At 46.1% G+C, this 23,305-nt stretch overlaps 1 protein-coding gene and 1 long non-coding RNA gene across 2 annotated transcripts in view; both read left to right on the plus strand.

The window, feature by feature from the left end:
• The window catches only part of LOC119448679 (uncharacterized), a 33,787-nt gene that overhangs the window by 7,516 nt on the left and 2,966 nt on the right, over positions 1 to 23,305 (plus strand). The window contains exon 2 of the long non-coding RNA XR_007465253.1: positions 1,000 to 1,173. This is a non-coding gene — a long non-coding RNA (uncharacterized LOC119448679). The remainder of the gene's footprint in view (positions 1 to 999; positions 1,174 to 23,305) is intronic.
• Positions 10,588 to 14,116, plus strand: LOC125939642 (uncharacterized). Its single transcript, XM_037711909.2, has 3 exons — positions 10,588 to 10,907; positions 11,529 to 11,664; positions 13,621 to 14,116. Exons 1-3 carry the CDS (start codon positions 10,638 to 10,640, stop codon positions 13,782 to 13,784), a joined length of 570 nt encoding a protein of 189 aa, XP_037567837.1. The 5' UTR covers positions 10,588 to 10,637; the 3' UTR covers positions 13,785 to 14,116.

Here is a 23,305-nt window from a genome sequence, read left to right on the forward strand (position 1 = left end):
GAGGAGAATGATACTTTGATGCTCGCCGCATCCTCCGCACCCGATATTAGCTAGCATGTGATCAAGCTCGCGCTCGGAAAGGAGAGCGCCTGTCACTTCCTTGTGCTCGGCCGTGGCTGCGCACGGCTGTGAACGAGGCTGAGCGCATGTGCGGCCCGCGACTCGCGTTCGTATGCTGGAGGTCATTTGCGGCGAGTGTCAGTGCTAAGGGCAGGAAGAGATGGCTGGTGGATTTGTGCAATGCACGCGGTACATCCGCATGCCTCATGTTTGGTTCACATAATTTAAATTTTGGAGAAGCGGTGCAGCGAGCAACAGGACGAAGCGTTCCCTCCCCGCTACCGGCGGTTCTCATCACGTCAGCGTTGTGACAGCGCTCGCAGTCATCTAGTGAGATCTTTTTTTTACTTGCCTGTAATCACGTGACATCATACTTGCATATTTAGTAAGCGAATGTTTACTGCAATTTACACGGCCGATAAAGCTACGAACCCTACTTCGTGAAAGTGTCTAAAAATTTGCTGTCGCTATCACTGCGATAGCGACAGCACTTTCCGGTGAAACTGCGGCTTTCTTTTTCTTGGTACCATGTTGTATACAGTAGGGAAAGGAAGTAGAGGGCAAAGAAACCTGACGTTCTGACAGACGCAGCGCAAGTAAGTAACATATCTTTCCTACATGCAGCCGGGCATCTGTTTGCGCCATATACAGAGTTTCGAGCACGGCTTATGCGACATCCGTGAGTTCGTTTATTCTAGCGCGTTAGTCATTCTTCACAGAATGCAGATTTCTTAGGTCGTTATTCTCAAATATCTTTAGATTTGGTTCTCTTTCTTAAGAAAACAGATCAGGTATTTGAAGCTACAAACTGTACTTCGCCATATTACGGAATTCTGATGTGCGGATAGCCGGCCAGCTCAACGTTACAGTTTGGCACCATAATATTGTACTAAGTTTACTGATTTTTCACGTCCTCGGCGTGTTGTGATACTTTTACAGAAACGCAAGCTAAGGTCGACGTGTGCGAAATGGAGCCAGATCCTGGGCCATGTAACGCTATTATTCCTGCCTACTACTTCAATGCGACACACGGGTGCATATATTTCATATATGGTGGATGCTATGGGAACGGCAATAATTTCGACAGCGTTGAAGAGTGCATGGACAAGTGTGGTATGCTGAAGCTCATCTTTTTCTAGCTGTATTCTGCCAAGACAAGCGTAAGCAAGCGAATACAATCGAACCCGGATATATCGAACCCACGTACAAATAACGAATTATTATGTATATGAAACAGCTGTAAAATACTCCTGAAATTTTCGGTATAAGATTTTTATTTTATATACCGAAATATCTATATATCGAACTTTTTTGTTACCCCCTTCAGATTCGATGTATCCGGGTTCGACTGTATATTTAAAGAACCTGCCTTGTTAAACTCAAGTGTCGGGATAGGATAGAACTCAATTTTTATTTACTTGTGTGGTTGTGTTATGCCATTTAAGTGGAATGATGATAAGGAGCATAAATGAATCCACCACTTACCAGTGATTGCGTAACAACAAGGCAACACGCATAGTACCCATACACCCCTTTAGATCTGATTTCGTTCTTGTTATAGTAGCTCTCCGTCGTGATAGGAATGAATAAACGGCAAAATGAGCTTTCCAATGAAGTGATCTCATTCTGAAGACAAAGTATTGACGGTGTTCTGTCCTTATTGTGAAGAGTGACTATCTGTTTATGCACACTTAGACATAACGTTTCTGCTTATGTTTAGCATACGGCGCCATATCATTTAATGCTGGTGATATGGAACGCTGTTTTGTTGGCGATGACGAAATGATAATGCTAGATATAGTACGCAGTGGTTAAAGCTTTAGGTTTCATACACGTTTGCAGTTTTTATGGGCGTATGATTGTTTACTAGACAACAATGAATCTTTGTCGATAGTTCTTTTCGCGATGTCTTGTCCATGTGGTTGCCCTATACAGCGACGCGACAGAGTGAGCCTGTTGCGTTGCTTGTCGCTGACGTTTGAATGTCGCACGCATGTGGTTGCCTCTTTATAGGCTTATACAAAAGGCCAAATCTGCAGGCATCAAAATAATAGATGTCTTTAGATACGTCATACGGTAATATATTCCAAACATATTGCCACCTGTAGGTAGTGGGTCGAGGGCAAGAGTGGGTCGAGTCCAAGAGAACAAAGAAGACCGCGCGCGCCTTTCCCTGCTCGAGCCAGCCCCGACGGTCGCGTCTTCCAAGAGTCAGCTGCTCTACGGTTATTAAACCTTCAGGACTACTTCTCGAGGCTCGTAACAAACTGATGGAGGTGCGGGGTAAGCGTCCTCACGGATGTTGCAGACCCCTCCAAGGATCCGCGCTACGAATCCAGTGCCTGTCGACACTCCCGTGCATCGGGCCAGCCGCAGGATCAGGGTAATGTCCCCAGAAGTCGTCGACGCTACAGTTCCCACCACATCAACCGGTATGACCAGCGCTTCTCTTCAAACCGCCCCAACCAGTACGGGAAGCACGATGTCGAGCCGGTACACACTTGAGAGCCCCCGTATCCCGAAGACGTTTCATGGCACAGTGTTTGAAGACGTCGAAGACTGGATGGTCGACTTCGAGCGCGTGGCCTCCGTGAACGAATGGAACGACACGGAAAAACTCAGACACGTCTACTTCTACCTGGAGGATGGCACGCGTACGTGGTTTCAGAACCGCGAGGAGCAACTGACGTCATGGCGCGAGTTTTGCTTCTCGAGGCTCGTGACAATATAATACGTCGGAAAAATTGACCACGGGTACTATAACGTAAAATGATTCCAAACTGTTTTGATTCCAATTTCAACAATCAGCCTCCACGATTGGTCAAAACATTTTCGGGCCACTCCCAACTTCGCCTGTCTGTCACGCGACGTCATGAAAACCACGATAGCTCCCGTCTGATATAACGTGTACACACTGATTATGCATGATTAAACTGCACAAAAGAAAAAAAATAATAATTCCCAATTCGACGCCTTTTCACCATTAGCCCTCTGCTATTGGTCGAATGTTTTCTGGCTACGCCCACTTCGCCTGTCTGTCACGCGACCCCACAAAATCGCGAAAACTCACCACGCAAAAGTGACGTGTACGCGAAAAAAATGCAATAATATACCGAACAAGACGGAAAAATTTTCTGAATAGCCACAGACTGCACCGTTCCGAAAGGAATAGAAGATGACTGCCCGCCGATCGCTCAGGCCCTCGCTACTCGCACCTGCCTGTGAGAATGTATTTATTTGCGCATGATAAACCTTTTTGCGTGGCAGTAAAACGTTATCGAGCCCTTTCGGCACTCATACGACATCGCTCTGCCAACTCTTCCTTGCTCAGGATCCCTTTTAGCGGCATTCTTTTCCTTCCGCTGCTCACCGCCGCGATTTTCGACCAGCCAACGCAAACTAAGTAAGGCGGAGCGGACCAATCGGAGAAGCCGGCACCACCCTCTTCATGCGGTTATCTATTTTCACTGTGCTGGCTCGGTCCCATAGAAACCCTCTCCACTAGAGCGTGCTCCTCGCCTCTTGTCAGCCAATTAGATAAGAAAAACCGCTGAGTGTAGACGATGTTATTGGTTTTGAAAGCAAACAAAGGTGACCTCCTGTAAACGAGGAGTGTGTTTGATTGGGTAGTTAGACAACGCTGCGGGTCACCGCCCGTTGCTTGGAGGAAAAAGGAAAAGGTTAAAGGGGGGGGGGGGGTTATGGTAAAAGTCATAGTCATGACCATGACTCAGCAAAAATGACAATGACTCAGCGAAAAAAGATTAACACCCAAAAACCAATGGAATGGGTTCGGATGTGGCACTAAGTGAATGAAAAGGCTAAAGGTTGATGGTCGAAGTCATAGTCATGAGCATGACTAAGGCTTTCGCCTGAAGGTCTCTTGGGCATAGCTAAACGGACTACTGAGGACTCATGACATGAATGTCATGACATGCGTTTCACGTAGGTCATGAAACAGCCGCCTATGTCTTGGTGCTCTCATGGTGGTTTCGTTAACTTGGTAGGCTCCTCGCTCATTGCTTCGCATAACATCGATTCCCACAGGGCGTGCGATCTGCCTGCTTTTTTTTCTCTCTCTCTCTTTTACGTTTGTGCAGGCGGGTTGAGGAGAGGTCGCCGCCGAGCCCACGATTTATTGTAACCAGCCAGCTAGCCATGATGTCAATGGTTTGCAAAAGCCTTTGGTAGACGCGGCCGATCAGGCCGAGTGCGTTAGCTGTTCTAATCTCGTGGGCGCGTGGCTCGTCATCTTCTTCAGCCACGGCCGGCTGTATGCGTTTATCGCACCGCTACAGAGGTTCCCGCACAAGGGCGCAGCGTGATCGAAAGCATATATACAAATCAGGCGCGAATAGCCAGAGACTATATACATTTGAGGCAGTTCAGTATGGCCATTGTGAGTCCCGTTGGAGTACGTTGTGGGGCGAAAGAGGCAAACAGTTGCCCTGGTGGTCGACGCTGAGAGTGGCGCTGAGCAAGGTCAGTTTGTGTCATCGAGGCAGAAACTGCGGGAAGGAGATAGACGCGTTCGTCGCAAATGCTGAACGTATCCGAAGGGTGCACGCGGTCGCGTCGCGATGCCCTGACGCGTTTATGAACCACGCGGCTGCTGGAGGACGTAGCCGTGGGCGGACAAAGTCTGCCAAATTTTGACAAAGATGCTTGAGAGCGACAAAAGAGCGGTGTTATATTGGGCGCGAGACCCGACGTGGTGGCGTATAGTGGCATTGGCGTTGCGCTGCTAAGCCCGAGGGTGCGATATCGAATCCCGGTCGCCACGACCGCATTTCGATAGGGGCGAACTGCAAAAACACTAAGATAGTGGAAATCATTTTGGTGATTCATGATCTACGGGTTGTATAGCGCAGACGGAACGACCACAAAAAGAACAAGACGACATGCAAAGCGTTAGCAATGCTTTGTGTGTCGTCTTGTACTTATTTTTGGGGCCGTTCCGTCTGCGCATACAACCCGAAGAGCGAAAACGCCCGTGTACCGTGCATTGGGTGCATGTTAATGAACTCCAGCAGACTCCTCTCCCCTTCTCGAACTATCCGTCAGCTCCGTCCGGGAGCTGACGCTTGCAGAGAATAGTGCGAAACACGTTTCTGGCTGACACCGAACGCGAGTACGAAACGAGCGGTCTGGCGGGTCCGCATGATAGTTAAAACTGTAGTGAAAACAAATCCAGGCTGCCCCACTACGTCAGGCTTCATAATCGTTTCTTGGTTTTGGCTCGTAAAACCCCATAATTTAAACTGTAGAAAGTTGGTTTTGTTGGCTATTCGTGACTATGGTACAGCGTGAAGTTGACAGGACGGACAGAAGTAGGCACACGCAGCGCTATCTCTAAACAAAAGTTCGTTGAGAATCAGCGCTGAGTGTGTCAACTTCTTTTCCGTCCTGTCTACTTCGCACTGTACCCGCAGACATTCATAATTTAATTTAGGATGGGTGCGAGGCGTCGTAAAGTGCCGCTTCCCTGTTTGTTTGAACACTGGAGGGGTATACATGCGGGCGCAATCTTTCGCTCGGTAATAACTTAGGTCATGAAAGTCATAGCAGCGTGAACTAAAACAGGTACACAAAGGAAGAGACACAGGGGGACAGGCGCTGACTTACATCAATAACAATCGCCCAATTACTGGCGTCTATGGGCTGCAATGTGTGTCTCTGACGTCACAGAATGGGTACAATAGAGGGAGCCTTTAAAGCTGCCTGGGATAACGGGCGATCTTTAAAGTGACATTATGATCTCCGTGCTGCATGCAGCGGAATGACATTTGGGTCGCATATTCGCGACAGCGTTGTCTAGAGGTCTAGAGCGTTCTCCTACCATGTTGAAAAAGTGTTGATGTATGAAAATCTTTAAATGTGCGCCACACGAACCGGGCGAGAGTGCCGAATTAGGCAGGTAAGCTGAACATATATATGCAAAACCGTCTGAAGAACCACGTTAACGTGCATTACATGGCTTGTAAGGTTAACATTACGAACGCAGCCAGCCTTCGTTAGCGTTATGAAGGCCGGTAGCCTTTAAAACAAAGTGATCCACGTGCTCCGAAACGTAAACAATATTCTACGGAAAGGCTATCCAATATTATCCAGCAATGAGAGTCTTGGAAGAGCGGTCGCCGAAGTAGTAATTGGGACCTATCGCCGCAATAAACTGTACCCAGAAGTTAGCCTTCAGCGTACTGTAAACTTAACAGCCTGTCGTATACATCGCCACTGGCGTAACACCTACAAACACCTTCAACATTACAGAAAGATTAAAAGCTCAGTAAGTTGTTATCTGCACAAAATTAGCTTAAGGTTGACCTGTACTAGCTTTAACGTTTTTCATATGCTGGAATGTTCCTTCTGTCACGAAAAATAAATTAGCGATAGAGGACATACGAGAATCCAAGATTAGTTAGGCATCGTACGGACGCAGCCAACGAACTTCCGGACAAGTCGATGTGCAAGTTGAGATACTAGGTCGCAGCATCGAAGTACATTTAGCTTCATAATCTACAGTCAAACCTTCGTTGTCCGAGAGATGGAAAATATATAGAGTCATATATCATCCACGAGTTCAGAATACTGCAACCAACATATGTAAAATTTTCAAAGGTAGCTGTCGAATTTTTACGTTATTCGCGATGATGATGATCGATGATGATGATTTATTGGCATCTCCTTTGAAACGGGGCGGCGACAAATAGTCACCTAGCCTGCTTGATTTAATCAGGTATACTATACATGTTCTTTATCTAGCATTTTTGTATACCTCTCAATATTTTTCTTTTTCAAAAACTTACCTTGTACCGCTGCCTATGATTTTAAGAGATCAGGTTGTATCCATCTTTTCCCTGCTTTTTTCCACCTGTACTATAATCGTCTCTTGCTGATCTCTACGGCTGATCTGTTTGTTTCCTTCCACTTTACACCCAAGCGCTTCTGGGAGTTGAACGTTACCTACGGTTCTCGCTGGGTGGATCCCGTCGCATTCCATCAGGATGTGCTGGGTGGTTTCTGGATATTTACTGCAGCATACACATGTCTCATCTATTTCCGCATATTTGTTCCGATATGTTTTTGTCCTTAGGCAACCGGCTCGAGCCTCAAATAGCAAGGCACTGCCCTTTGTGTTATCGTACAGATTTTCCCTTCTCATTTCTTTCTTCTCATTCTTGTAAATCTCCATTGTCCTTTTTGTTTCCATTCTTTGCATCCAATTCACGGTTTTTATTTCTCTCACTTTCTTTCTGATGATTCCTGGTTGTCTATTTACAGTTTCGATTATCCTGTACTTGGTTGTCAACTTCCTTGACCTCTTCCTCCATTCTGTGTCCACGCTTTTCATGTAGAGATACTTGTGCACTTTAGCCGCCCTTTATTTTCATCCATGTTCCTGAGCCTTTCTTCAAAACTAGTTTTGCTCTGCGCTTCTCTGACTTCAAAAGAGGCCGAACCCATGTCACCCTGCACTCCCTCATTTGTGGTATTACCGTGGGCTCCCAAAGCCAACCGGCCTACTGATCTTTGGTTAACTTCCAAACCCGCCAATAGATCCGATTTTAATCATATAATGACATTTGCGAATGTTAGCGCTGGCACCTTTACTCCTTTCCAGATTCCACGCACCACCTCATACTTATTATGGCCCCACAGTGCTCTGTGTTTCATTATTGCTGCATTCCGCTTCCCCTTTATTTTCAGATTATCTTGGTGGTTGCTTGAGTAATTCTTTCCTTCGTTTATGTGTACGCCGAGGTACTGATATTGCTTCACTATGGGTATTACTTGCTGTTGAATTGACACCACAAAGTTACTCGTGTGTTCATTAAAGATCATAATTCCTGATTTTTCTGTGATAAACTTAAGGCCTATAGATTTGTCGTTGCATTCCCACAGATATTCGCAAGTCTCTGTAAATCTTTTTTATTGTCCGCTAGTTGCACAATGTCGTCTGTGTACATCAGTCCAGGGACCTTCTGTTGCACCATTTGTCCATTACGCATGTAGGATAAATCAAAACCTAATTCGCTGTCTTCCAGTCGTCTTTCTATACCCTTGAAATAAAACGTAAACAACAATGGTGACAGAGGGCATCCTTGCTTCAATCCTTGGTGAATTCCCACCATTTCATTTCCTTTTCTACCTTCCCATACCACTTGTACTTGGTTGTCTCTATATTGTCACGTAGTAGTGACGGAGAAGAAAACAATCGTAAACCTGTGTATGACGAAACTGGTTGTTTATTGGGCGAACCTGTGCCAACAAAAGCAAGCTACACTCAAAGCACAACGATAGCGGCGAACACAGTCGGCGATAGTTGAAAATCTGATCAGCGGCGAACCGCGTCGGCTTTTATACCTGAGTCATCGAAGGTTCCAGATTAATCCCTGATGCCCGCGGGTCTTCCAGAAAGTTCTAGACAATTCGCGTCAGTCATACAATCAGATAACATAAGCGTCGGTGAGAACAGGCAACGGAAAGAAGCATCGATAACGTTCTAGAAACTTTCGATACAGGCGCGTCCTGCGCCGAGCGATAACGTTTAACATTTGTTAGCCGGTGGAAAGCGGCCACCGGTGAAAGATAAACATGTATACGTGTCAATGTAGCTCCCTCAGCAGCTCCACAAAATCGTCATCTATGCCTTCGTATTGAAGAATATCCCAGATCCCGCCCGACTCCGAATAACCCGCGACTCCAAATAAACACTCGCCACCTAGCGGCCACGCCGAGAAACAGCTGATACAGGTGCAAGCGCGAAGCGAAAGAGGGTCTCCTATCTCGGCATACGCTGAATGTTTCGTAGTTCTCAAATCGTCGTGATGCCATAAGATCCATAAGTTTTCGGTCGCAGGTATACCACCTCAGTCCAGCTGGATATGCCTTATGTTGGCAGATTAGTGTCACGGAAGGCATACTTAAGAAAGTAAAAAGAGCTGGTCACACACGGACACAGGTTACAGGAGGGCAAAAAATTAAATTATGGGGTTTTACGTGCCAAAACCAGTTCTGATTATGAGGCACGCCGTAGTGGGGGACTCCGGAAATTTGGACCACCTGGCGTTCTTTAACGTGCACCTAAATCTAAGTACACGGGTGTTTTCGCATTTCGCCCCCATCGAAATGCGGCCGCCGTGGCCGGGATTCGATCCCGCGACCTCGTGCTCTGCAGCCCAAAGTCGTGATAACGCAAACAAGGCAGTTATTCCATCTTTTCATGGAATTTCACACAACCTTAAGAAGGTTGGCTGGAGTGCAAATGTTTTTTTTTTTCTGCGCCTAGAAAACTGGTGTGCTGAGTAAGCAAACTTGCACTTTCTTCCGAGAGAAGGCCCAGTTACAGTGAACTAGAACATCTTTATAGTGGCAAAAGCGAGGAGCTTCTCGTGAGGTTCAAAAAGCTGCCGCCGCCGGTGGCGCTGCAGTAGCTACCGCGAGGTGCTGCTGAGGGGAAACGGGTATAGCGCGGTACAACGCCGCAAACTTTTCTTTTTTCTCCTGATGCATTGCGTGTAAAAACCATATAGTTGCGGGGTGATAGTTGAAGTACTGCCAAAGGCTTTTTATTTTGTTCTTTTCAGCAAAGTGAACTACATGAGTAATTTACCGCTCAGTTGTGGTTTACTTTAAAACTTGAAAACATTTTCACGATTTTTTTTCCCGTAACTTGAGCAAAAGAAACCATGTACAAACCACGCACTTCATTTTATTTATTTATTTATTTATGAAGAAAATAGTACTTATGAAAGGACATGCTGTTGCAAATAGCGACAAAGTGTGTGATCACTTGACAAATCAAACAATTTTAACGCGACAGCGTTAGAGAGCTCGTTTCGCAGAAATTGCGATGTCAGCGGCGGCGTCATTAGCCTTGTGCGAAAATTCGAGGCAGATGAAAATAAAGATAAGAGCCGGAGAGCGTTCGCACTTCGGCTTTCCTTGCGGCACAGTTTAGGGGTGCGATTTTGTACGCGTTCCAAAATGGAACGGAGGCGTTCCGTTCCATCGAGCCGCACACGATTGGTCAATTTGAATCGTGACGAACGCCATGACGTTAATTGTGACGTGAACCGTGACGTCTTACTGCTGTCAATCATTCCGTGTCGTCTGCTAACGGACGAACGCAACGGAACGGTTGCCGAGTCCGTCCGTTTCGATAGAACGGATTAGAACGGCTACCAGACGACTTGGATTGGATTAAAACGTAAGCGCTTGGGACAGTTAGCCTCTTTCGTATCCGGTTCAATCCAAATCGGGAATCCCAACAGTTGGAGAAAATGGCGTTTTCTTTCTCTGCCGTGTCTTTTCGTGTCGCCTGTGCGGCTGCTGCAGTCGCGCAGAGACGATGACCCGAGGTAGATGATGCATTTAAAGAGTTGACGGAGGAAGAGCTCCGGCAATATTTTCGTCTGTCCAAACGAACGGTGCGTCGCTTATGCGACGAGCTTGACTCCATCATCGGATGCCAGCGAGCCAGTGGCCTTTCCACAGAAAGGAAGGTGTTGTGCCCGCTGCGATTTTTCGGCACTGGAAGCTTCCGGAGGAGCGTTGGTCGCGAGGAGCAAATAGGCATGGCGCAGCCGGCCGCGAGCAACACCATCCAGGAGGTGACGGAGGCCATCATTTCCGTGTCTGCCCGGAGAAAGTTGGTGGACTTTTCATTGACACCGGCTGCCAAGGATGAGGCAAAGGAGGCGTTTGCGCGACGCGGTGCCATTCCAGGCGTGCTAGCGTGCGTCGACGGCACGTTGATCGCCGTTATGAAGCCAGAGGGACTCAGCCCGGCCGACACGGCGAGCTTCATGTCGAGAAAGGGTTATTACGCCCTCAACGTCATAGTCGTAAGTACCGTTGGAATGTTTTACTTCAAACTGTAGTCGCCATTTTTACTCGCCCATAGTAGCAATTGTTCAGTTTAATGCCCAAGCTGGCATAACTAGTAATGTAACGATTAAAAGAGGACATGCGGGGAACTGTGTACGAGCTCGTTGAAGTCTGACATGTCAGCGGTAATGATGAGTGCCATGTGTTTCTGTGCATGAGCCGTTTGCCGTACCAAAATTGTGTTTTCGTTCTGGCGTGCATACACAATGGAGTTGTGCATTTTGGAGGTATTTAGGAACATGAGCAGCAGTCGTAGCAAAAATCGATACACTATAGGGAAGATACGATGGAAGCATTTTGAACAGGGAAGTACTTACAACCATTGCATGGGCTGGATTTGGCGTGTATGGATGTTCTTGCGCAATTTCGTGCCCCAAGTTTTCATTTAGCGATCACTTAGTGCAAACCATAGGCGTGCGCACAAAGGGCACCAAATGCGAAACCCTGTGCACGCCTATGAGTGAAACAGTGTAGCTGCTTATACCAGCGTAAATGTATGTATTGTTTTCTGCATATGAATGGCAAAAAGGGATTTTGAGCATATCTGCAGCGCTATTTTGTATTGCTCCTCATTGCAGGTGTGCAACTCGGAACTTTGCATCCTTGTTGTGGACCTCCGGCTCCCTGATTCGGGCCACGACTCTTGGATGTGGCAGCATAATCCACTGTGTACGCGCCTCGCCGCACAACTGCAGCCTGGCGAGTCTCTGCTTGGTAAGTGTTCGTAATGTGTACCCCTAACTAGGGCAGAGCACTTTAGTTGGTAACAACTTTGTTGATAGTCACAGGAATATTGATGTCACAGGAATGGTGAGCTTTCATAACACATACATAATTTATTTATACAAATTGCAATGCCCCTAGGCTATCACAAGGCTGTGTTTGTACAGTGGAAAATACATTAAAGAACTTGTATACACACCAAGTACCCCTCCATACGGATGGTCAATGTTTCCAAATCAAAACATCCGACAGATTATGATAATTTAAACACAAACGAAGTAAAGTTATACAAAAATCCTTCAAAAAGAATGCCACAGCCGTGGACTCGGAAACAATTGTACCCTCTTCACTGTGCAAGAGGCTCCAAGGTTTACATAAACCTCGGACACTCTTGCACAGGTTTGCATAATTTTCATAAAACACACCAGAATGATCACAACCGCCACATCCTGTGCATTCGGGTGCTCGGTGTACATTAGTAGGAACGATGCAATATGCTTGCTAGCCACCTCTTGTGCTAGGTGTATGAAAACTTCCATGCAAGCATGAATACGCAGACGAGGCAAGCAAGTAAAGCGTAATGAATGCGGATTCAACCACAAAAGAAAAAATCTAGCACTGAGTGTTGTGACATTATACTCGTCACATCATGTCTAAATGGGTAGACGTAAATTAACGTGAAAGCACAAAAAATACAAAGGTCAACTTTATTACATGGTATGACGACAAGTACAGAGGCCAACACACATCTCTAGAACGCGCAAATCATGTTTGCCGGACTGCGCTGGCGAATCTGATGACGACATGTGGCACAAAATCTGCTGTATGTGAGCTTGCGTGACTAAATGTACAGTTCCCATTGATTTTTATCGACCTGGTGGTCGGCTTAAGCTTAGGTGGCTGCTTTGGCCCTCGCAAGTGTGTTCTAGACATGAGTGTTGACCTCTGTACATCATGAACCTTGTACATACAGCATGCTACACGTAGCAAAGCATGTGAGAACATTGCAACATGAGCATCACACAATTCGTATTCACCACGGCAAATAAAACTTGCAGTTACATTTAAGTGACCTTGCAAGAAAGTATGACTTTGACAGGTATGTCCATTCCCTTCTCAGTGTTATGAGTCACTGACCAGAAGCATTCATTTTTCGACAGCAATTGCAGTGTGATGCTAAAGAACAGGTGAATCATAATTGTAGAAAGGTGAGTGCACTTGCCAGCTGTGATGAAACATAAATTACATACAACATGAATAATTAGCTCTGCAATCTCACAGCACCCAGAACGTGTTACACTTAAAACTTATTCTTGCTCACTTGGATACAAAACTAGAGGAAACCAATCACCGGCGTGGTGCAATGATGATGGCCATTTTCATTTGTGAAACTATGCAACTTGCAGAGTGACTAGTTTGGTGCTCTGAAAAAAGACCACATTGTAGTTGTACCTTAGCATCACTGTGCCGAAATGAAAATATCACAGTGCAAACACTATGCGGTAACGCTTCATAATGAGTGCAGTAAGCTACAAAACATAGTGAAGCAATATAAATATCACAGTACAAAACCCATACACAGAAATCGACAACTACTTGTAATGATTCCAGTGTCTTCGAAATGTGTAAATAAAAGAAAGCACGCTGGCGTTGCAGCTGGATTAGTATAAATAGAAAGAGGAAAATACTACGATACAAAAATGGGTGCACGCATTACACCTTTCGTCCAAAAAATCCTCCTGCATTACTCATACAAGGCAACAATGAAACTTAAACAGTAAAACTCAAAATGAAGCAACAATAAGTGCATAAAATGAAAGTGAAGATATAAAACTCAAAGAACAATAAATAAACAAGATAAATTGAACTCATAAAACAATAAATGACTAAAATGAAATTGAATAGGTGAAAATAAACAATAAATTAATTCCTCCTTTCTTGTTGCAGGTGGCCAGCTACGACTAGTGCCAGGGAGCGCACCTTCTCCAGTATGCCCTCCTGAGCCGCTGCCGTCCTCTCTGCCGCGATGGCGAGCCGGGTGGTGGATTGTTCGATCCTTCGCAGCACCTGAAATTAATAATTGTGGTGGAATTGTTCATATGAGTTGCTGATTACTCGCAACCAGCTCATCGCTGGAAGCTGTTGTTGTCAAGAATTGCAACGTGCACAACAATTTCCCACCTCCCTCGCTGTAGCCACTGTAGTGTCTATCCTCCTAACACATCACATATCTTACGGCAATGCCATCCAAAACTACCCCCCTTACCCAAACCTTCTACCCCTTCCTCCGAGTGGCTGACCGCCGCAACCACCCTTCACGACCAACGATTCCTTGGGGACTTCATCGGCCTAGCGCTGAAGCATGCCGCAAGCGACGCCCTGGACTCAGGGCACTGATGCATTTTTTATCGCAGAATAAAAAAAAGTGAGTTCTCTCTCTCTCTCTCTGTTGAAGAGCCACTGGCCTGATGGCATCCTTTGGCAGTGTCACGCGTCATGTACAAGCTATGCCCTCTTCGTTTGGGCAGACAAGGACCTGTTGGAACTACTTTTCAGTCATCTACTCAAATTCATCTCTTACCACCAAACAACCCTTTTCAGGGCCAACCAACCTTTTGCCCGGCTGTTGATCGTTGACAAGATAGGATACCGACTCCTTAATACAACGCATATTTCTTATTTACATCAAAAGTTGGCTTGTTTTCCAGATTCATGATTCACTTATGATAACAGAGCATAAATAATATTTATGTCCTTCACGTAAAATGACACCGAAGGATCTACCAACCTAAAGCTTCCGACGCTATTTTCCTGTTCACCAACAGTGTCGCGTTCTGCTAAAGGTACCACTTACAGATAATGGCAAACTCTAAGTCGGCACCGTTCAGGAACGCATGATATTACGCGGGCAGTGTGCTTACCTCTTGGTAGGGTAGGTCGGTGACGCCACGGAAGCGGACCGCGCCCGTCAGCTGGAGCACTCGGCCCCGGAAGCCAGGTGCGCGACCCCCTCCAGTGCTTCTGAAAATACACACCAATGTCGAAGGACAAATCGCCCGGACCATTCGACGGTCACTCACATTTGCTCTTGGGCTATAGCGGTAGCATTGCGGCGGGCCTCGTAGACCTGCTGCTTCCTCCACTGGTGGACCGTTTTCACAACGAGCCCTTCCGCGTTCAGCACGTCGGCCAGCTGCTGCCACAGCCGTCGTCGGTCGACAAGGCTGAAGCCCGGCCCCAGCTCGCTGGATCTTAAAGCCAGCTGGAGATGCGGCTCCATAAAAGCGAGCACCGTCTCCCGCTGGTCCTCGGAAACGCGCAGTCCCATAACGGGTGCAGAAGCCGACACGTTTTCCTACATGGCTCTCCGCACGTAACGGCTCGACCGAACCAACCGCTTCAAAACTCGCGCCATTTGAATTTTAATAGTGGTGGAGACATGCATACAAGCATTGCTTGAAACGGGGTAGTGGATAGCGCCACCACTAAACGTTTCGCAAAATTGCGACACCACCTAGCGCCATTTCAAGACATTAACCGAAATAATTTGTTTAACTCGTTCCGCATTCCAAATTGAATCTTTGAAAAGCAACACCAACACATTTTGCTACTCATTCATAATAGCCAGATATTTCTCAACGTGTTAGAAACGCTTCTAAGTATGTTATACGGTCCCCGAGCAGACGTCAAAAGCGTGACGCAGGCGTCCACTTCGCTCATTGGCTCTTTGCTTCCTCTCGTCCTCGCGAACATGGCGGACCACCTATTTCGTGACGTAAAGAACGAACCGCCTCCGTTCCATTTTGGAACGCGTACAAAATCGCGCCCTAGGTCTCCACCGAGAAGCGAAGGAAGGGCAGCGATTGGGAAGTCGAGCGTGCGTGCAGATATCGCTGTCACGTTCAACTCTTAAACGCGAAGCTTAAGGGTCCCCCAATTTATTACTTCAACAACACTTCATCAAATCCATTTGTTTACCAAACTAAATATCAAGGTTTTTTTTTCCTATGAAACCTGAAGCCAATGATGTATGTGAATAAATAAAAAAATGTCGAACAGAGATCAAGCACAAATAATGAACACTAGTATAATACATCAAAGGGCAGTCACCATGAACATTTAAACAATAATTTAACACACAAATGTACGAAGACAAATTTTACATAAGCACTGAATTCTCACACAGTGTAAAGACAACTGCAGAAATTAATTGTATGCAAATGTAGAAATGGTATAAAAACTAGCCTTCTTACAGTAGCTTCATCACATTGAAGAAACAAACATGGTCTTCCTACAAACATAACACCAAAATGGGGGTGAGAGCAGTCTACGTACAACGGCTGAGCTTTAAGTACTTCGCTGTTTCACGCTTTTGCACGCTGGCTCGATTGAGCGATTTTACAAAAAAGTGCAGTCGAGTGGTAACAAAAAATGCCACCAACTCAGCCGTAAGCACTTCAGCATGCTCAGCACATCCGGCACTGTCCCGTGGTTGGGATTTGATAAGGGAAATTACATCCATGATGCTTTCATGATGAAGTTCTTGTGCACTGAAACAACCTGTAAAAAGATTTTCCAGGTTTTGTATGAACCTTAGTAGGAATCCCGACGGGTACAACAAGCCACCATTATCCTTCAGCTGTGTAAATTCAGCAGCACGAAGGTTTTGGAGCTCTTTTTTGTCTGCAAGCAGGACCTTCTTACATGCATCACAACTGGTTTTGGCCAAGAACTTTCGTGCCACGTATCCAGCGACATAAAACGTTAAGCGTTCATCGCTTTTTGCAGATATGCAGGCAACATGATCTGGTGCACTTTTTTCCAACTTGTTAACTGCAAGTTCAGCACTACAAAGATCGCCATTAGCAATGAGCTGGTCTAACAAAAACTGTTTGTTCTGCTCATCCCCATCTGCAGCGTCAGCCCCAAGCAAAGCAGTCAACATACCTGGCTCAGCATTACCGTTTGTGACAGACTTGGCAAGGCTATAAAAACTCAGACAAGAAACTGTTATCAAAAACTGCTGTGGAGTGGGGTGTGTGTTACAGCCTGACGCCTGCCTTGCAATACCGAAAAAGTTTTCAAGTGGGTCTTGGCTCAGCCTTGATGTCATGATGAACTTGTACTCAAGTTGCTGACTCAGGTAGTCCAGCAGCGACAAGACACTTGCAATGGTGACCCTCAATCCAACTGTTGTAGAGGCCGACAAGAAGCCACCACGGCCTGCTGCATGAACCTCCCACTCAACGAGGTAAGTTAGAAATGACAGCAACTTGTCCACGGCCGCGGAGTCCGGACGCAGAACCTTGGCCGGAAATCGAGATGACATTATCTCAATGAGGTCCCTCATCATGCTGAAACGTATAAAGCATGTAATGAGAGTTTAAAACAATGAGCAGAGGCGCTGGTTGCTTCATTTTAAATAAAAGGTAAATCACGAACAAAAAAAATGTAATGAAGGTGTGCTGCTAACACCGTGTCAGTACTTACTCGAAAAACGTCAAGACGGGCTGGATACTCCCACAGATGGCTTCTATGTCATTTCGGTAGAGCCGCAGGCCATTTAGCACAGTGTCACTGAAGAGCTGGTAGGCAAAGGTTACCCGCATCTTCTCGAAGTTGTTGGGCTGAATATGCCGTGTCGTGATGCCAGGCATGGCCTGAAGGGTCACATTTGAGCCATCCATCTTCAGAGCCTCTTTTACGGGATGAAGTGACACCTGCATGGAAGAACAAAATATTTCATTAGATGCTGCACAACTACCACCTTACTTTTGCTTTGAAAGATTTCACTTCAAAACATGCTCATCACATTAACAGAATAAATTTCTGCACTTACTGGTCCTGTTGGTGTGTTGAAGCCTGACTTGAGCAGCCCATTTCTGATGCATTTAACAAGATGTGGGAAGTCAGAAATGAAATTGAGTGACCGCTTGTTGTCTACTGGATGCTGAACTTTACATTTCGTGCTGGAACACAGTCGCATGAATACCCATCGTGGCCCACATGTTACGGTTCCAGGCCGCACCATCACAGGTGATAAAGTCTACAAATAACCCGGCTTTCTCTGCTAAGATAACTGCCTCCAGCATCACTTTTGAAAGTAGATTTCCTTTCATGTTGCCCTGTGTGGCAAAAGAAGCAAGTATTTGTGTCCATTTGCCGTTGAACGGAACAAACATTATAACTATGCCATGGTCTGCCACTTTATGCTTGGCAGTGGCAGGAGTTAGCTGACCGATATCGACAAAGCCTTCTATGTGGCCTGACGATGACACTGAGAGATTCTCGGAAAGCTTCATCTCATCAACGATGAGACCCCCATGCCTTTTGAAGGCATCCATAGTAGACGTTTTCTCCTTCAGCACGCTCATTACCTTTGCATTGAAGCCAAATCCCGTCCTGTAAGACCTCATATATTTCTGCAGAGTCACTTTGCTCGGCAAGACAAGAATTTTCTGCCTACGCATGTCTTCATACAGTTTAGGTCCTTTCATACGCATGATCAGACATTCCAAAATCCACTCCTTCGAGTATCTCATGCCTCTAATGTTTTTCCTCTTTGCGGCATTGCACATGTGCAGAGCTCCTTCTTGCTGCTTTTGAGGCAGTTCTTTAATACGGCCGAGAAAAGCTTCATTGCTCAGCTTACAGTTTTCTTCTTTCATAGCTCGGATTTGACCTGCCAGTGTACACAAGCGTGAAGCAGTTCGCTTTGCCTTCTGATTGGCTACTCGAAGTCTGTGGAACCAATTATGTGCGACACGTTTTTCTTTTTCAGCTTGGATTTCCGGGCCAAGAGTGCTTTTCGCAGGTAGCGACAATGAATGCAGATGCCTCCTGTAAAATGTAAAACACAGAATGAGCTATTTACTAAAATGTAACCAAGTGCAAGACAGCCGAAAAGAAACTAAGATAATAGAGCAGACAAACATCTAAAAAATGAATTGTAGATCTATTTGGAGCGTGTTTATATAGCAGTCCCTGTCCAGCATTTTTTCTTGAATATTATTCACTTTAATTACGAAGAATGTGATTCAGCTGGTTGAACATCAGGTTAGGAACACATTAAGAGGCTTTGTTAGCCACAACAGAAAATACTCATCTTAATTAAAAAGAAAAGCTCTTACATACCTTTAGCTGTCACCACTCCAAGGCAGTGCTTGCTGAACACACCATCATTTGCAGGAGTAAGCGTGCGTTTCATCTTGTCAGTCAGGTTCTGAGCAATGTCTTCATAAGTGTCTCTACTCATTGCACCTGCACAAAGCAATGCAGAGTCTACTACTTCAAAAATATTTCTTGCATCAAGAAGGGAACTAATTTTTCCGTACTTCTTCTCTCTGCCATTAAAATAGCAGCTTGCCACAATGTCATTGTGTTGATCTAAGGTGAAGCTCATCACTTTCTCATGGAAAATACCAAAAGACTCCTTTCTTGTGCGTGTCGTGGCATACACCAGGACATCCAGATCTGGTGTAATAAGCTTCGTCCACAGCCCTGGAACATATAGCGAGTCGGCCAGGGCCCGCAGATCAGCTGGTACAAGAGAATTCACTTCGTCGTTTTCGAAGGCCCTCGCGTTCGGGTCGACATTTTGGTCCTCGGCCAAGCTCGCTTCCTGCTCATCGCGGCGAGACAACCGTACTTTCTTGGCCGATTCAGACGAGGGAACACTGCGACGCTTTCTCTCTGGTCTTGGCTTGACAAGTACTTTTGAAAGGTATGCAGGTAGGTCGGGTAAGAGCGTTGGCACTGCACCTGCTGCAAGCGCAGGCCTTCCCCGGGGGATTCGCACTTCGTTACCGCCGATAACATGCACGTAATCGCGAATAACAAAATGCTCAGCAAAGTGTTTTTCGCACACCGCAGATGTCTCGGCTAGAGGTTTGTCCTTCCGTTTGAGGTTGCGCTCCCACTACTTCCGGCGGTCTTCCTCTTTTGGCACCGAAAACAACGAAATCTTTCGTCCGTTTTCTACGCGATGGCCGGGGTAGCCTGTACGGCAACCCGGAGCGAAGCAATGCGTGTCCGGCTTTCTCTTCTTGTTATCCATTAGGATATAGGGTGCTTCATCGACTCCGAACGCACAAAATACGATAAAAAAAGAATCACCACAACGCAAACTTGCACTCGCGGGTTGAGCTGCGCCAAGCCACGGCCGCTCGCCAAGCAGTCCTTCGCACGTGTTGCGTGCGTCCAGTCAGTCCAGTTTTCTCCTCGGGATAGCGACAGCAGCGCGACACGCGGCGAGCAGCTTTTTCTATCACAGCGCCTCCCACGGGTGCCCGCTTCGCTCTTGCCACTACAAACCTTCTCGAACACTGTAGCCCAGTGTAAAACTAAGTCCAGACAACACAATGTGCCTAGTGGTTCGTATATGGGATACCTATCTCATGCGGTAAAGTCTACATCAGGCAAACCGGCCGATGCATTAACGACCGGCTAAGGGAACACTACGACAATGTTAACAACCCAATTCAAGGTCATCTAGGTGCGCACTGTCGCCGCTGTGGGTGCAAACCTGTCTTCAAAAATGTAAGATTGTATTTAGGGGCCAATCTAGCCTTACTAGAGAAATGATCGAGGCTGCCACAATTTCACGTACGGGAAAAAAACTGCGTCAGTTGTTCATTGATAGCCTTGCGTGAAAAAGAGCTGACAATTCTAGATTCAAATTCCAGGGTGTGATAGCGTTATGAGCAGGTTATGTGCGCATCTGTGATCTTGTTTTTTGTGAAGTGTTCACTATTAAACTAGGCGTGCATCAGCAAAATAAACATAATTGTTGAAAGTCAGCGCTGCGTCTGTGTACTCTCTGTGCCTCCTTTGTCTTCGTCAGTTCCGCGCTGTAGCCTTCGACCACCTTTGTTTATTTGGACAGTATTGTCAGCGCAAGCAAAGGATTCTGGAGTTGTCAATAGTAATGGCAAGAACGTAAACAGAAGCGCGTAACTTTTGCATTCTTGCATCTGGTCGGAAAAGAGGTAATCATATATAATGCCTCATGTACAGTTTTGTAGGGATGGCAAATACATGGACACTCCAGGCGCATTTCCGCAGTTGTCGCTGGCGTCGCCGTGATGTCCCGTATAAAGTCCAAGTGCGACAATATCGTGGCTGCGCGCCGTATGCGGTGAGTGCGAGTGAAAGCGTGCGAGGGTGAGCCGAGCATGGTGGCTTGATCTCGCGTGCTTAATGGAGGAATTCGGGGAGGAAGCGCGCCGTCTTCCAACCCGCGCAAGGAACTGAGGAGAGGGGGCATTCTATTCCGGCTGCGGCTGCGTATTGGGGTATTGAGCGCGGCTGCGCACGGCCACGCGAGCTCTATCTTAAAAGCGATCAGCGATGGGGGCAGAACGGGCGTTTTTCTATTTCGCTCCATCGAAATGCGGGCGCCGTGGCCGCGATTTATTCTCGCGACGTCGTGCTTAGCAGCTCAACACCATAGCCGCTAAGTCACTGCAGAGGGTTATTTCAGTTCTCAATTTCCGTTGGTTATACATTACCGGACCCATCCCAATACAACCCGTTTTATTTTAATGACCATTTTACTCTTCATTCCTTAACTAGTGATCTCCAAGGCTCGTTTTTCCTTGTTTCCACATTGCAGCGAAAACTAAGCCTACTGCGTTGACGAAGCCCGTTAAAAGACGCGAAGATTTTTCCTTTTCTTTTTCTTTTTTTCTTTTTTTTACCGCTACATATTTGAGGCACCAGCGACATAGATCTAGAATTGTTATCTCGTTCAAATTAAATCCACGTTTCCGAATATTGGCACTAGACAATCCGCATTTCAGAGTGTAATACGTCAGGGTATGATGAGATCGAATTTAATATTAACGCCAGCAGCCGCATTCCAGGGAATACAGAATTAAAGACAAACACTTAACTAAGATTCAGGCACCCGTTAAAGAAGCCTAGCTAGTCAAAGTTACTCACAATGAAGCACTTCAACCCCCCATACCTGTACCTTCGAAACGTGAAGTTGGAACAATGTTAATCTGTCCTAAGCTAATACAGGCCATTGAGCTTAAAACCGAAAATTGCTGGCAATAATTATTTACCGAAATAGACAATGGCGTGATTCCGTCACCGTTAAATTACGGTTATGAACACTGATACAGCATCACCATTTGTTCTAACACCTACGGTTGTGGAACATCACAAGAGTCATTAAAATCGTTTTCAAGGAATCATCTTTGCGTATAGGAGACCAAATGTCTTGAGTCATTGTTCATGTAAAATAATTTAAGGCGAACCTGCAGCACCTGTAACCACCTAAAGGTTCGCCAGTCTACGGTATTCTCCAGGTGTGTGAAAGCTTGTTTGTCAAGAAGTTTTGGGTGCCTTGGTTTAACCGGACTCATCTATCTGTGCGACGTGCAGCGGTAGAATGCTTGTAAATCAGATTTCGCAACAATTCCGCAGTAAGGACTACATGCCCACCAGTATCCTCGAAGGCGCTCTGCCTCGTGCAGAACCGACTCATTAACGCCTCGGGCCTCGTGTCACCACGTATACATATCTTGATGATCAGACGCTCGAGACTCATTGGCGGGGAACAGTACCGCACTGTGCGACTCGTTAATAACGTTCGGCAATATGAGACAGTGGCCGATCAAAGGAACATGTGCACGACGCTGACAGTGTACTGTTGACAGTGACTGTTGGGTCAGTTGGTCTTGCATTCCACTCTGTTGAAGTCTATGAATAAGCAGTGCTCTGAGACACGGAAGATCATCAGCTCGTCGCAGTCAGCATGGGTAACTAGCCTTTGAATGCCGTATACAATCACCACAATGAGGAGTTATAGTTACCGAAAGGGCACTCTCGCTGAAGACACCAACCTTTTAAAGCGAGACGTAGCACGCTTCGTTCATTACTACGGCAATTGTGATTCGATGCCGAGACCAGAACGGGGTGGGGCCGAATGAAATGTACACCTGACGTGGCTGTGCTGCGGTATTCCGTCTCGCAAAACAGTGGTGACGCCAAAAAACAAGCACCGGTTGAACTCTGCCACGGGAAGAATGGTCATGCACACCCAGTATGTGCAACATTTCATCGATCACCACAATGAATCGTCCGTACGCGCTTCCTTCCTAACGGACTGCCAAAGACTTTCAGCTCGATCTCTGCTCTACACTAAGGCGTCTCTACGCTGGAGAGTATTAAAATAGCAGAGCACCAACCACTCGTGTTACTAACGCCGCACTTTTTCCGCCTGATAATATGGGTATGCGTGGGGTACTGTTTTTGTAAAAAAAAAAACAAAACAAAAAACAAACAAACAATGACATTGGAAGAAACATTGATGATAATTTTACAGAGAATAGCGTACAAATGACTACTTAGAAAGTTCAAAGTAACAATTACGGCCAAAAATAGGAGTCTCGTGCCTTGGTGATTATCTGTAAAACGAGTCTAACCAGCAGCACGCACACTATAACCCGAGCTCCTGGGGATGAACGTTTTAATTTCTTTCTTTTATTTCTTTGTTTCGACTTAATCAATAAAGAGTGCGCCTGTGTCCATTTTTTTACTTAACGAAAAATGCACTCTACGTATAGTGTCTCATGGCGATCGACGATTAATAGTTTCACCTGTACTCCTGTGCTTCGTCTTTCTG

Source organism: Dermacentor silvarum, chromosome 1 (assembly GCF_013339745.2).
Source record: "Dermacentor silvarum isolate Dsil-2018 chromosome 1, BIME_Dsil_1.4, whole genome shotgun sequence".
NCBI classification, from domain to species: domain Eukaryota; kingdom Metazoa; phylum Arthropoda; class Arachnida; order Ixodida; family Ixodidae; genus Dermacentor; species Dermacentor silvarum.

Bases quoted from the DNA above. Each gene is read 5' to 3' on its own strand.
- LOC125939642 (XM_037711909.2), top strand. From the start codon at position 10,638: ATGGCGCAGCCGGCCGCGAGCAACACCATCCAGGAGGTGACGGAGGCC. The intron at 10,908-11,528 runs GTAAGTACCGTT...TCCTCATTGCAG, and splicing joins ACGCCCTCAACGTCATAGTC to GTGTGCAACTCGGAACTTTG. The intron at 11,665-13,620 runs GTAAGTGTTCGT...TTCTTGTTGCAG, and splicing joins GCCTGGCGAGTCTCTGCTTG to GTGGCCAGCTACGACTAGTG.